At 44.5% G+C, this 13,646-nt stretch overlaps 1 protein-coding gene across 2 annotated transcripts in view; it reads right to left on the bottom strand.

Moving 5' to 3' along the window:
- lsamp (limbic system associated membrane protein) overlaps positions 1 to 10,626 on the bottom strand; it is a 1,086,137-nt gene extending 1,075,511 nt beyond the window's left edge. For both annotated transcript variants that reach the window (XM_070893384.1, XM_070893385.1), the window contains exon 1: positions 10,309 to 10,626. In XM_070893384.1, coding sequence (XP_070749485.1) covers positions 10,309 to 10,463 — 155 coding nt within the window. In that variant the 5' untranslated portion in view covers positions 10,464 to 10,626. The remainder of the gene's footprint in view (positions 1 to 10,308) is intronic.
- Positions 10,627 to 13,646: the final 3,020 nt, after the last annotated feature.

The following is a 13,646-nucleotide window of genomic DNA, read 5'->3' as shown; positions in this document are numbered from 1 at the left end:
CAACCAACGCAGATCAGCAATGAACAAAGTTGAATAGATGTTGAATTATGTAGAACATAAGTCAGAAGAGGTAACGATCAAATTCCACAATGCTCTAGTCAGACCATAGCTTGAATACTGCATTTAATTCTAGACATCAATCAAAGGAGGCAGTGCAGAGAAGAGCCATGAGCTCAATTCCCCAACATCAGGGGTACAAGTTATGAGAAAAAACTGGAGAAAGTTGAATGTTAAGTTTTCACTTTTACTACCGGGCAGAAAACAAGCAGCAGGAAATCGGCTGTCCATTTGACACACTGCCGGCTTTTGTTTTTATTGACTTCAGGTTTGTATTTTCAACCAGAGTGACAGTACGGCAAAAAAGGTAAAGAAAATATTTGTTTTCATTTTCCATGATTTGAACATCTTTACTGGGAATAAATAGTGGTCACTGAGGCAGCCATTGTCCAGTTCACAAATAAGCTCCAGGAAACTCAAGTTCAACAGCTTTAAATTCCAATTCCAACAATCAATTAACAATTCATAAAATTACCTCAAAAGCACGAAGCAACAAATATGCAAAGCTAATGCCACTGTATTATACACTACAATATCTATTGTAAATAAAAAGTTCATAGAAAACTTCACAGTTGTAAGTTACAGGCAGACATTAACTTAATGGGGAGATGTGTCTCACTCAACTGTCTGTAATCCATCAATGATATATAGGAATACATCTGTATACTTCCATGTCTTTCCGTCTATCCTGGTTGCTTTGTTGTATTGCTCGTTAGAGGCCTTCTTGGACCAGACATTTTGCATAGGCTGTTACAATATAGGATGTATTAGCATTCCACTATAGTGACATCAGGAATAGGGAGTGCTTGCATATCATGACATGAACAGCATTGTACCATGATAAAATTGTCAGCATATACTTGCAAAATTCCCAACGAAAGAAAAATAGATGGGCAACAAGAAGTTTCTTAGAGACACCAAATACGTATGTGTATTTTACTTTAGGATTATGCACAATGCAGTAGTATATGCTTTCTTGCTCTCCCTTCCCTCCCTTATCCCCATGATCGCTCAGTTGGTAAAGACAGTGTGTACCTTAGCCAGACAACCCAAAAGATCTCAGTCTGTACTGAATTAATGGAGCTCAGCTGTAATTGTAGTTGCAACACCCACAATTAGCCTCAATGATGCTGGGCTAAGATAGGATAAACCAGGTAGGGTTTCTGATCCTGCTCACGTTTAGGTGGCCTTTCCCACAATTGTGGGTGACTTCAACAGAGGACAAGATTGTGATCCCCCATCCCCTTGGCGGAATAGCCAGCTCCATACAAGAAGAATAGCCCTTTGGTTGAGATACCAAAGGGCAAAGAGTGTCTGGCATCCCTGGAGCCATGCTAGTATGAGTCAGCACTTTCAGGAGACAAAGGGAGAAAAATTACAAGGCGGGGTGTGGGGGGAGGAGGGAATCTGCTTCACCTTTGGTTAAAAGTTGCTCCTCGCAGATTAATCCAGAATGGTAAAATTGAGTCTTTATTTCAGTTTGCCACTTATTCCTTACAATGGGTTTTGCTGGAAACAGTTGCAAAAGCTTAAGTTTTCATAGTTGTAGAAGGGAGGGATTGCAATGGCATTTAGAAACACAAAACCCCTCCACCCTAATATCGCTGGTCTGGAATACAGGGCCCAAGTTTCCCCAGGGGAGCAACTTGATTTTTCTGGACTTTTTAGTTACAATTCTGGCCATTTAATTTGCGCCAGTGAGTTATAGTTTTTTTTTTAGTTCAGTTTTTTTTTCAAAAGGGGGCGTTCCCAGCCACTTACCCCTGCTTTAGGCATTTGGCCAGCAAATAGTTGCTCCAAACTAACTTAGGCCAGCGTATGTTGCCACTTCTGTCCGCACAGAAAAACCTTACCTGGATAAAGAATCAGCGCAAGTACATTTAAAGCACCACCAAGCACCAAACAAAGCACAAAAAGTAATAAGCAATTAATTAACAAATAAAATAGAAGGAACCCTGCCCCTAAAGCACCAAGACCAAAGTTATAAGCAATCAATAAATAACATAAAACAATAGAAGGAGCCCTGCACCTAAAGCACCAAAATCAATCAGTAAATAACAAAAAATAGAAGTCCTACCTGAGGGAACGCAATGGGCCGCCGATGAGGGAGCCCATTTGGCCAGGGTTAGGGACGGCGTGCTTCGGGCCCCTCCCACACAGCCTGCAGTGCGCGTTTGCAGAAACGGCCTGCCAGGAGCTACTGCACATGCGCGCAGACTCTAGCGCGCATGTGCAGAGGTCCCCGCACTGTTTTCATCGCCGGGACCTGGCTCCGCCCCCAATCCATTGGGCCACGCTACGCCACGACCGAATGGAGGCTGGGGAACGGCCAGAATACTAACGTCTTTTTTTGGCGCGCTTGGATGCGGACAAAAACGGTGCACCTCGGGTGAGGGCGCCAGAAAAACAGGTTAGGGAAACTAGCCCACGGTTTGTCAATCGCTGTTTGCAATCAAAATCCTTTCTTTGGCCTCTTGATCTGGCTCAATCAGCATTTTGTTAGATGGTGAATAAGTTTGGACACTAAATCCATGGTTGGCATATACTATTAATACCAATAAAACAGTAAAAGAACACAGTACTTCTATGCTTTTCATTGGCCATGCTGCCTTGCATGCCCCCAAATGGCAACATTATAATGGCTCAGGGGATGAACTGGCACAAAGCAGGTCTGCTAATTTAAGGAAAATAACAACAACTTGTATTTATATAGTGCCTTTACCATAGTGAAATGTCACAAGGCGCTTCAGAGGAGTATTACGAGACAAAAAATTTGAAACCAAGCCACATAAGGAGAAAGTAGGGCAGGTGACCAAAAGGTTGGTCAAAGAGGTAGGTTTTAAGGAACGTCTTGAAGGAGGAAAGAGGAAGAGAGGTGGCAAAGTTTAGGCAGGGAGTTCCACAGCTTAGGGCCTAGGCAACAGAATGGGCTACCAACAGTTGGGCGATTATAATCAGGGATGCTCAAGATGGCAGAATTAGAGGAGCGCAGACATCTCCGGGGAGGGGGGGGGGAGGGGAGGAGATTACAGAGATAGGGAGGGGCAAGGCCATGGAGGGATTTGAAGATTAGGATAAGAATTTTGAAATCGAGGCGTTGCTTAACCGGGAGCTAATGTAGGCCAGCGAGCACAGGGGATCTGGGTGAGCAGGACTTGACACCGGCAGCCGAATTTTGGATCACCTCCAATTTATGTAGGGTAGAATGTGGGAGGCCAGCCAGAAGTGTGTTAGAATAGTCAAGTCTAGAGGTAACAAAGGCATGAATGAGGGCTTTAGCAGCGGATGAGCTGAGGCAAGGGCGTTGATGGGCGATGTTACGGAGGTGGAAATAGGCTGCAGATGTGTGGTCGAAAGCTTATTTCAGGGTCAAATATGAAATATGACACCAAGGTTGTGAACAGTCTGGTTTAGCCTCAGACAGAAGTTGGGGAATGGGATAGAGTCAGTGGCTAGGGAACAGTCTTCGTGGCGGGGATCAAAAACAATGGTTTCAGTCTTCCCAATATTCAATTGGAGAAAATTTCTATTTGGAACTGGACGTCGGTCAAGCAGTCTGACAATTTAGAGACTGTGGGGGGATTGAGAGAAGTGGTAGTGAGGTAGAGCTGGGTGTCATCAGCGTACATGTGGAACCTGATGCTGTCTTTTCAGTTGATGTCGCCAAGGGGCAACATGTAGATGAGAAATAGGAGGGGGCCAAGGACAGATCCTTGGGGGACATGAGAGGTGATGATGCCGGGCAGGAAGAGAAGCCATTGCAGGTGAATCTCCAGCTATGATTTGATAGATAGGAATGGAACCAGACAAGTGCAGTCCTACCCAGCTGGACAATGGTGGAGAGGCATTGGAGGAGGATGGAGTGGTCAACCGTGTTAAAGGCTGCAGACACATCATGAAGGACAAGGAGGGATAGTTTACCTTTGTCACAGTAACAAAGGATGTAATTTGTGACTTCGATGAGTGCCGTTTCAGTACTGTGGCAGGTGCGGAAAATGGATTTAAAGGATTCAAACATGGTATTGTGGGAAAGATAGTCTCGGATTTGAGAGGCAACAACACATTACTTTGTGTTGGAACTTTGGAGGGAAAGGGAAGTTGGAGATCGGGCGATATTTTACAAGGATGGAGGGGTCGAGGCTTTTTTTTTGAGAGGGGTGATGACAGCAGATTTGAGGGAGTTGACGACAGTACCTGAGAAGAGAGACTTGGTAACAACGTCAGCTAATAAGGGAGCCAGAAAAGGTCAGCAAATTGGTGAGAATAGGGTCAAGGGAGCAGGAAGTGGGTCTCATGGACAAGATGAACTCGGAAAGGTCACGAGGGGAGATCGGAGAGAAACTAAAATCACATGTATGACAGCACAGCCCTCATTAAAATTTTAATTTTTAATCTGGCAGCTTTGCTCAACAATCTAAATTTGCTGAGTCACTACTGCCTTTTATGCAGAAATAAACTGAAAGACAAGTGTTCCTTTGCTGAAGGCACCAAACTGCAACAATACTCTCACAGTTGCAGCCAGATTAAGATCTTTACTCATCATCATCATCATCATAGGCGGTCCCTCGAAACGAGGATGACTTGCTTCCATGCCAAAAATGGACGAGTTCACAGCTATTTCAATGAAGGACCCGAACTACATCCTGAAGGGTGGAAGATGCCTGTGCGTGAATTTTTTTAACATGAGGTGGCTGTTGCACACCAGCCACACACGGGCTTGATAGAGCTAGGTTTTGGTCCAGTGGCAAGGATTACCCAAGACGACTGGAGACCAGCTCTGCTGCACGGACCTAGTGCGCACACATGTCGCAGTGTGGGCTGGCTCCTGCTGCCCCTGGCCCCGAACTCGGGCCTCCCCTGGGCTCCGATCACATCTCTCTACAATCTCTCGCCGCTCCTTCGCCCCTCTTGCTGCTCCTGCTGTATCTGCCCACGCTCCCATCACCGACCTGAAACTTGAGGACGTCATTCTTCACAGCCGTCGCCCTCCTGCACCAGCTCACGCTGTACCTTGTAGTGTCATGCCTCCACGCTGCCCATGGCCGCCGCTCGCCGCTCCTTCTATGGCCCCGACCTGCCGCTGATGTTCCCTCGCAGGTCGGGGCCTCAATGCTCCAATAGAATAGAGGTCCTGATATTAACTGATGCATTGCTTTTGTAGTTTTCAAATGCATCCGGTTAATACATTTTGCTGGAGACAATGGATTCCTTGATGGCATACCACTAGGATTGTCACTTGCGGCGGAAATCTTCCTGGGACTTATCCCACTCTGCAGCCGTATCTTTGGCAGAAACTCCATTTACACATGTAAACAGAGAGTTCCACCGACCTCCTGGTAAAGTTTCAGCAGCCAATCGGGAGATTCCCAGAGGGAGTTCCCGGTGATTATATTGTTCCAGTGAGTGAGGAAGGACCCAAATGGTAAGACGTGACATTTGAAAATATCAACTCGGGTAATGTTGAAACAGCAGTTTGGCGAAAAAGATGGAAAATACTCATACAACAAAAATTGTCTTCATCATAGGCAGTCCCTCGAAATCAAGGAAGACTTGCTTCCACTCTAAAGATGAGTTCTCAGGTGGCTGTACAGTCCAATGCGGGAATTAGTCTCTGTAACAGGTGGGGCAGACAGTGGTTGAAGGGTTAATGGGGAGCCGGGTTTACCGCACGCTCCTTCCGCTGTCTGCGCTTGATTTCTTCATGCAGTTACAGGGTTGAACCTCCCTATCCAGAACTCCCTTATCCAGAACCACCCCTCGCCCATTCCCGGCCACCGGGTGGCGCATGCGCAGAACTCTGACATGAACAAATTGAAGTCCTTCCTCGCTGCCGACTCCAGCAATCGCTGGCCTGTCCCCGTGGTCCACCGCCCCCCCGCCCCCGCCCCCCCCGCGATCCCACACGCCACCCCCCATCCCCCCGCACTCCCCCATGATATCTCTGCCGCACTCCCAGCCCCAATATCCCCTTGCTCAGTACCTGTACCATCCAATTTAACGTGACCACCCCTTCTCTGGAAAAATCCCTTATCCAGGCCAGGCCAGGTCCCAGGGATTCCGAATAAGGGAGGTTCAACCTGTACTACATTTCAAAAGTACTTAATGAACTGTAAAGTGCATTGGAGTCCTGAAGAGCACTATAATCAATGCAAGTTTTTTTTCAGAATTGCCAGAGTGCTGCCTCCCAAAGTCAATGAATACAAGTTTTTTTTTCTTCAATAAACTGCGACCAAGTCCAAAGAAACACTTTAAAAGCTCGCCCCACAGAGCCCACTAAGCGAAGTTTGCAACTACATTGAGACAGTTGATTTAGCAAAACAAAAGCAGGAAGTAATGTCTGTGGACAGGAAGTGCATTCCATATGCAAGTTTGATCTGTAGATTCTTTCAGCTTAATCTACAGAAAGGATACCATTGCACCTCGCTCGCTCATTCATTCTCCCCAGCTAATGCTGGAATGAGCTGAAGTTCAATATGAATTTCTTTATATGCACTTAGTTGCCGCCTCACTAAGTTACTATTTTACCCATCTCTCACACATCTGGAGTTTGATCAGATGGGACCTACCCCATTTTCCTTTGTGCTTAACTGCATCTCCCATCCAATTTCCATGGGGGTGGGTTCAAGCCTATTTTAATGTTTTTCCCGTTTGCCTTTTTATAGGCAACAGCAAGCTGTTCTCTGTCTGAACTAGCAGGCAGCAGACCACCTACTGCTCATTTAGTCTTTATTTCAGTTTTGACCAAAATGGAAGCAGATCCTTCCCCCCGCCCCCCCTCCCCCCGTCCCCGCTTCATAATTTTTCTCCCTTTGTCCTAACTTGCACCAAGTCCCGCTCACCCATCACCCCTGTGCTAGCTGACCTACATTGGCTTCCAGTTAAGCAACACCTCGATTTCAAAATTCTCATCAATTATTTTCAAATCCCTCCATTGCCTCGCCCCTCCCTATCTCTGTAATCTCCTCCAGCTCCACAACCCCCCCGAGATGTCTGCGCTCCTCTAATTCTGCCCTCTTGAGCATCCCTGATTATAATCGCTCAACCGTTGGTGTCCATACCTTTTGTTGCCTAGGCCTGAAGCTCTGGAGCTCCTTGCCTAAACCTCTCTACCTCTCTTTCCTCTTTCAAGATGTTCCTTAAAACATACCTCTTTGATCAAGCTTTTGATCACCTGCACTAATTTCTACTTATGCAGCTCGGTGACAAATGTTTTTATTTCACAATAGTCCTCTGAAGCGCCTAGTTGTTGTTGTTGCTATAAGCTTCTGCCGCCTCCTCTCCATTATCAGACCGCTTGGAGATGTGTCTAAGCAATTTATAAACCCTCCCTCTCTGTTAGGCACCCAAGATGCTTCCCCCAACCGTGTGATCAAGATTGGACATCAGCACATGTAGAAATTATATTGTCGTATCCTGCGGTACACATGCCAGTATAACATTCCCAACACTTTGTTCAAATTGATTCCGAATAAAATTGAACAGAAACCACATCGCTTGCAGCATCACGAGGTACTTATTTCAACAGCACATTTTAGAACCATTGATCACCGACATCTGAGCCAGAGCTTATCAAATGAATAGTAGCGTTACCTCCATAACCAGCTACCTCTGCTGAATGCATGCATGATTACATAATATAATATAACACTACATTGCAATTCCTCCTCATTACTCTTGAAGGCTGTGATTCAAGTTTGAGAACAATTTTTGGAGATCAGGTGGCTTTCCAGTATTTCACCCAAGTGAGTTCTTCATGTGTGAAACCAGAGAGTGACCGCTGACAGACTGTTTAGAACTGGAGGTATTATAGCCAAGTCCTATCCTGACCCCGCTTTACATCCAGTCTTTACAATAGGAGTTAACGATAATGAACGGGAGCAGAAACCCCAGGTGATTTCCTGCCACCAGCCCCCTAGAAACAATGCTAAGAAATGCTGTCATTTTGAAGTTGTGATTAAAGCTACACTTCCACCTCACAGGGAAGCTTTCCGATACAGTCAGAAACAACGTGCTTTGAATTTCATTCAAGCCCCACCATATCAGCTAGGAAACATTTGTGTCACAGCGGACACCAAATTTATTGAAACATGATTTTATTTTTTCCAGTGTAGTTTTTCAGTTTCCATTTTCATTTTGACATGAACTATAATTCAGATAGAAGCAGTAAAGGCTGCTACGCAAAAACAACACATGTCCCTGAAGAAACCCTGCTGGAATAAAACAAGGTTAACTCTTTTGCAAGCCACTCCTATTTTAGTCAACATTACTCTATTTAATCTAGTTTTTGTTACAGGGATACTGATTGAATCCAAATATAAAATCTAAACACAAATATATATTCAGTACGCAACTAAACCATATCGACCAAGAAAGTAGCAAGTTTACACCATCGTCTGTTCTAAGTTATGACTTTAACTGGAGGTGATGGAGGTGGTGACGTTACAATTGAACTCACTGTCCCTGGGTTAGAGCAGAAGGAAAATAATCAAATAGTGCTCCCAAGCTTGACGACTAGTTAGCAACCCCAGCTGGACGTGTGCATCTGTGGACAAGCATGGCAGTAATGCCCCACACAGCTAAATAGCTGGCACTCAATGTAGGCTTACACATAAAGAATGGGTCCTTGGACAGGGTACTGAAGGATGGTCAACAGACATGAAATCTATAACCTAATATGAATTGTGATAAAAGGAGACTGAGTCATTGAATATATTTAAGGCAGAGATAGACAGATTTTTGAGCGATAAGGGAATAAAGGGTTTAGGGGAACAGGCAGGGACGTGGAACTGAGTCCGTGATCAGATCAGCCATGATCTTATTAAATGACGGAGCAGGCTCGAAGAACCAAATGGCCTACTCCTGCTCCTATTTCTTATGTTCTTATCAGAAATGGAGCAGTATCTCTGTGGTATGTGCTTGAAGCTTCAAGCACCTCATCCACTTATTAGAAGGAGTAGGATAAAAGTGTTTGAGAGGTATTGCTACACCCGTTAATTCTCCAGGTTCAGGTTGGAAACTCAAGGTTTCAAATCTATTCTCCAACGACTTCAGCGCAACAAATATAAATCTGAACAATTTGGAGAAATTTAACAACAAATAAGAAAAGGAGAAACAAACTAATCTAATAGTGAAAAGAGAAAATATGCACAAGGGGAAAAAAAGGGAATGAAAGGGTTAATATCCTGTTAAAAACTTTGTATTGCCTCTCTCCTCCCCCTGAACACCTGCTCAGTGACAAGACAGTACCACGATAGTCTATTCAATCCTCCCCCACAGTATCCTGTTTTGGATTTGTTTTAACCTTAACAATGGATTTTGTTCAAGCTTTAATAGTAGATTGAGCTGAAGGGGATTAAACAATAAATGGACTTTCAGTGACCATGAATACACAGAACACATATGTACACATAGACACGATTTCGGTACATGCACATTTTTGAAGCAGATTGTCACGAGGAGAGGGGGAATCAAATAAAAATGATTCATTTCTTCACTTAATTCAAACAAAAATCCTCTTGATTTGCTTGTTTTTTTTTCATTCTCTGCCACAAGCACACAGATTGTTTCACACATACATTATGTGTTGACATTGTACTAGTCTCAGTGTATAAGTTATCATTTTAAATTAGATGTTTTGCAAGCACGGCTGTATTTTTGAAGCTGCTATTTTCAGCAGTGAAATGTATCAAAGCCCGCTGCTGCCAAGAGCTCAGGAATCAGCCTTTATTTCAAAACCACTTGGACAAGAGTGAGTTACTTTTATCCCATTATTCACATTTCGGATCATCACTGTGCTTCCGGGCAAGAATATTTTCAAACAAATTCTGAAAGGAACATATGACTGCAAACAACGATCTCCCAATGTTTCCTCTAAAGCTTTTCACAGCGTTGCGTGATGTAGTCTGTCTTTCTAGGCTCTCAGTATGCAGTTATTATGTAACCCTTTGAATACCCGAGTGTGCCTGAAACTCACAACACATGGATCCGCTTTCTAATCCTTTACATTTTAAAGGATGGCATTCAGACAGCCACACCAACATTTTAAAACAAGGCTGCGAGCAAGCTGCTGAACAGAGAAATCTGACCTGCATAACAGTGGTGATGATCGGAACCCTATCATATCCTAAGCCTCTGATTATTATGTTAAAACAGCCAAAGAAATCAATTCCCTCAGAGGGTAAGGAAAAGCAACAGGATGTTAATGAGCCTCTGTTTGCACTTCGTTCCACATAATTAACTTGCGTTTCCTACCTGAGGATAGCCGTGTCGCCCTGCCTGATGGTGATGTTATCCGTCCCCCTGGAGAAGTCCACGCTTCTAACCGGCAGTCCTGTTGGAAGAAGGCAGAGAAATCTCAGAAGGATTACGGGTAGTGGGCGCTGATAAAAAGGACCCCGAGATACCATTGTCAGGACAGGATGAGCAGGCTGGACTAAAAGAAAAAGCTCTCCCAAACACTCTGGCAACACTAAGGCTGTCTTCACTAATCGCAAGCTTTGCAATTCCAAGCCCCAGCTGAGTTCCCACTAATCTGACAGCAGAGGCATCACTTGTAAGAGATATGTGAAGCGATGCTCTGAGCGTGAATTGACTGCTTTCCCTCCTCACGCTTCCTTATTTCACCTCCTCCCCCCCCCGCCCCCCCCCCCACCCCTCCACCACCGCCACCACCACCGCCACCCCTTTGGCAGCAAGCTTGATGAAGGTCTGATACCACTCCATCACCATGGCAACAGCTCCATCTGAGGCAACTCGACCCAGAGAACAGAATTGTGCTTTGAGGCAGAAACTTACCAAGCTGTTAAAGTGAGGAATAAAGTTAAATCCTTTCTTTTGGCAAAAGTAATAATTTTTGCAAATCAAGCTTACAAAACACGGAGTGTGCAGCAGTGGATGGCTGACAAAATCTAGCAGTAATTATCTGTGACATTTCATTCTTGCTATAAGAAGTCTGACTATAACAGCTAATAATATCGCTATACTGTCTGAATGCAGTCATTTTGCACTGCAACAGAGAACAGAGAACCGATTAAAGCATAAAATCAAAGGTGAGCATTTTAATCAACTCAAGGTCCCCTATTTTATAACTGTTCGTGTGCACTCAAACACTGCTCCCCATTAGTAAATAGTGGCATTTGAATTCAACTGCCAGCAGTTTGAATTTGGTCTGAGTTCCTCAAGCTTGCAGACTCTGTTACAAAAACATCCTGTAATTCCATGGGAGTTAGAGCGCCCAAGATCAATCAATGGGTTCCATTAAACTATCTACTGAAAGCATAACAGCAACATAAAGGGGTAGAAACTGGTTCGGTTCCATTTTTGGGGCCATGACCTACAGCACGCACAGAGCACATGCTGCAACCAGAAGGCCTGAGGCCGGCCCAATATTGGGCCTCAGGCCTGACTTTAATCATTTAAGTGAGCTGGCAGTGCCTATCATGCCTCCAGAGACAATTTGCCTCTTTCAAGCAGTAGAATTTCGGGCAGCTTGCTTCGCCGGCAGAGGCCCTCAGGTAATTCCCGGAGGGAGGGTGGAGTGGATAGCGGGAGCGGGGAGTGGGAGGAGCCGATCGCGAATCAGCTGCGGCCCGTGGGAGAGCTGTGGAGCCAGGAACTAAATTTTTGATGGCGGTCACCTGCCATTCGGCATCCACGGTTGGAAAACATTAGCGGTGCAGGCCCAACCCTTGCTCCACTCAGCGCAGCCCAATTGCTCAGAGGGGACTTAAAACAGACATTAGGTTCTTCATTAGTATATGCAAGGTGCCTAATTGCTGTTTTAAAACAGGCACTTCAACATTTTCTGCCAGGCACAGCTTATCCTGCGAACAGGTACGTCTCATCTACTGCATAGCGAGCATAACTTGTTGAATTTTAACGTGCCAGCACCACTGTCGCTCATTTACATTATTTAACTGATTCTGTCGGGACTCGGTGAGGTCATGGGAAGGGTCAAATTATGAGCGCAAAATCAGCCGCACTGGTTTTGGGGCAAATAAATCAACAGGACTAGCCCCGCCCCAATTTCCAGGCCAAAGAAATGGTGCGCCAATTGTAAGTCCCAGATATGCTGAAAACAACAGGTAAATAAGGTGTGAGCCTTGGCTCAACTGTAGCACTCCCACTTTTTAGATAGAAGAATGTGGGTACACATCCCACTCGAGACTTGAGCACATAATCTAGGCTGACACGTCAGTTCAGCACTGAGGGAGTGATGTTTTAGGTGCAATCTTTCAAATGAGGCATCAAGCTGAGACCCTTTCTGCCCTCTCAGGTGGATGCAAAAGATCCCATTGGCATTAGTCGAAGAAAAGCAGGGGAGGGGAGTATCCTTTAACCAACATCACTAAAACAGAATTTGTGGTCATTCATCACATTGCTGTTTGTGGGACTGCAAAAATTGGCTGCCTTTTTTCCCAAAATTACAAACAGTGACGACACTTCAAAAGTATTTTATTGGCTGGAAATCAGTTTGGGACTTCCTGAAATTGCAAAAGGTGCTTTATAAATGCAAGTTCTTACTTTTTTCTTTCTTTTACACAAGTTTGAAATGGAATTGAAAGGCATACTTTTAAAATTGCTCTGCTTCACAGTTTTATATCGCGGCGAATATTTTCTTGTCTAGAAATTCTGTTTGTATTGCATTCAGAATCATTTATTGGTTGCAAAATAAATCCTTCTTTCTCTTTTTTATTAAAAAAAGCATTGAATTTTATTTCTTCCTTTCCTATTTTGGTCACTCTGACAAAACAGTGTGCCAAGGTAGCAAGCCAAGCTGCCATCAGCTCTCACTGCTGATGAAGCTCTAAAAATGGTTAGAAGGAGGTGCAAACAATGACTTGACCCGACTTCATGTATAGGGAAATCCTTGTTCTCCCATTTTTGATTCTGCATAATGTCAAAAGTCAATGGGGTAAATCAACATCTGTCCAATCTTTGGCACATTGTTGTTGGAACTCCAAAAAGCTTTCCTTTACCCCATTTTATTTCATTATTTTTTCTTCCTTTTTGACCTTACAATATCGACCAAATGTACAAATGGATGAATTTGATTCCCCACCTGTTCCCTCTTTCTTTCCCATTAGTCCCTTTTTGCCTATTGGAGAAACACTTTGTTTCAACTTCATGCCTTTTCTCAACAGTCAGGCCAAGATTAGGTTCTGGGGGAGGTGGGACCAGTACAAACCGGACGGTCTGCATCTAGGCAGGACCGGAACCAATGTCCTAGGGGGAGTGTTTGCTAGTGCTGTTGGGGAGGAGTTAAACTAATATGGCAGGGGGATGGGAACCAATGCAGGGAGACAGAGGGAGACAAAAAGGAGGCAAAAGCAAAAGACAGAAAGGAGATGAGGAAAAGTGGAGGGCAGAGAAACCCAAGGCAAAGAACAAAAAGGGCCACTGTACAGCAAAATTCTAAAAGGACAAAGGGTGTTAAAAAAACAAGCCTGAAGGCTTTGTGTCATAATGCAAGGAGTATCCGCAATAAGGTGGGTGAATTAACTGTGCAAATAGATGTTAACAAATATGATGTGATTGGGATTACGGAGACGTGGCTCCAGGATGATCAGGGCTGGGAACTCAACATCCAG

Source organism: Pristiophorus japonicus, chromosome 11 (assembly GCF_044704955.1).
Source record: "Pristiophorus japonicus isolate sPriJap1 chromosome 11, sPriJap1.hap1, whole genome shotgun sequence".
Lineage (NCBI taxonomy): Eukaryota > Metazoa > Chordata > Chondrichthyes > Pristiophoridae > Pristiophorus > Pristiophorus japonicus.
Note: the sequence above shows the minus strand (reverse complement) of the source record. Positions and strands in the feature narration are given on the sequence as shown.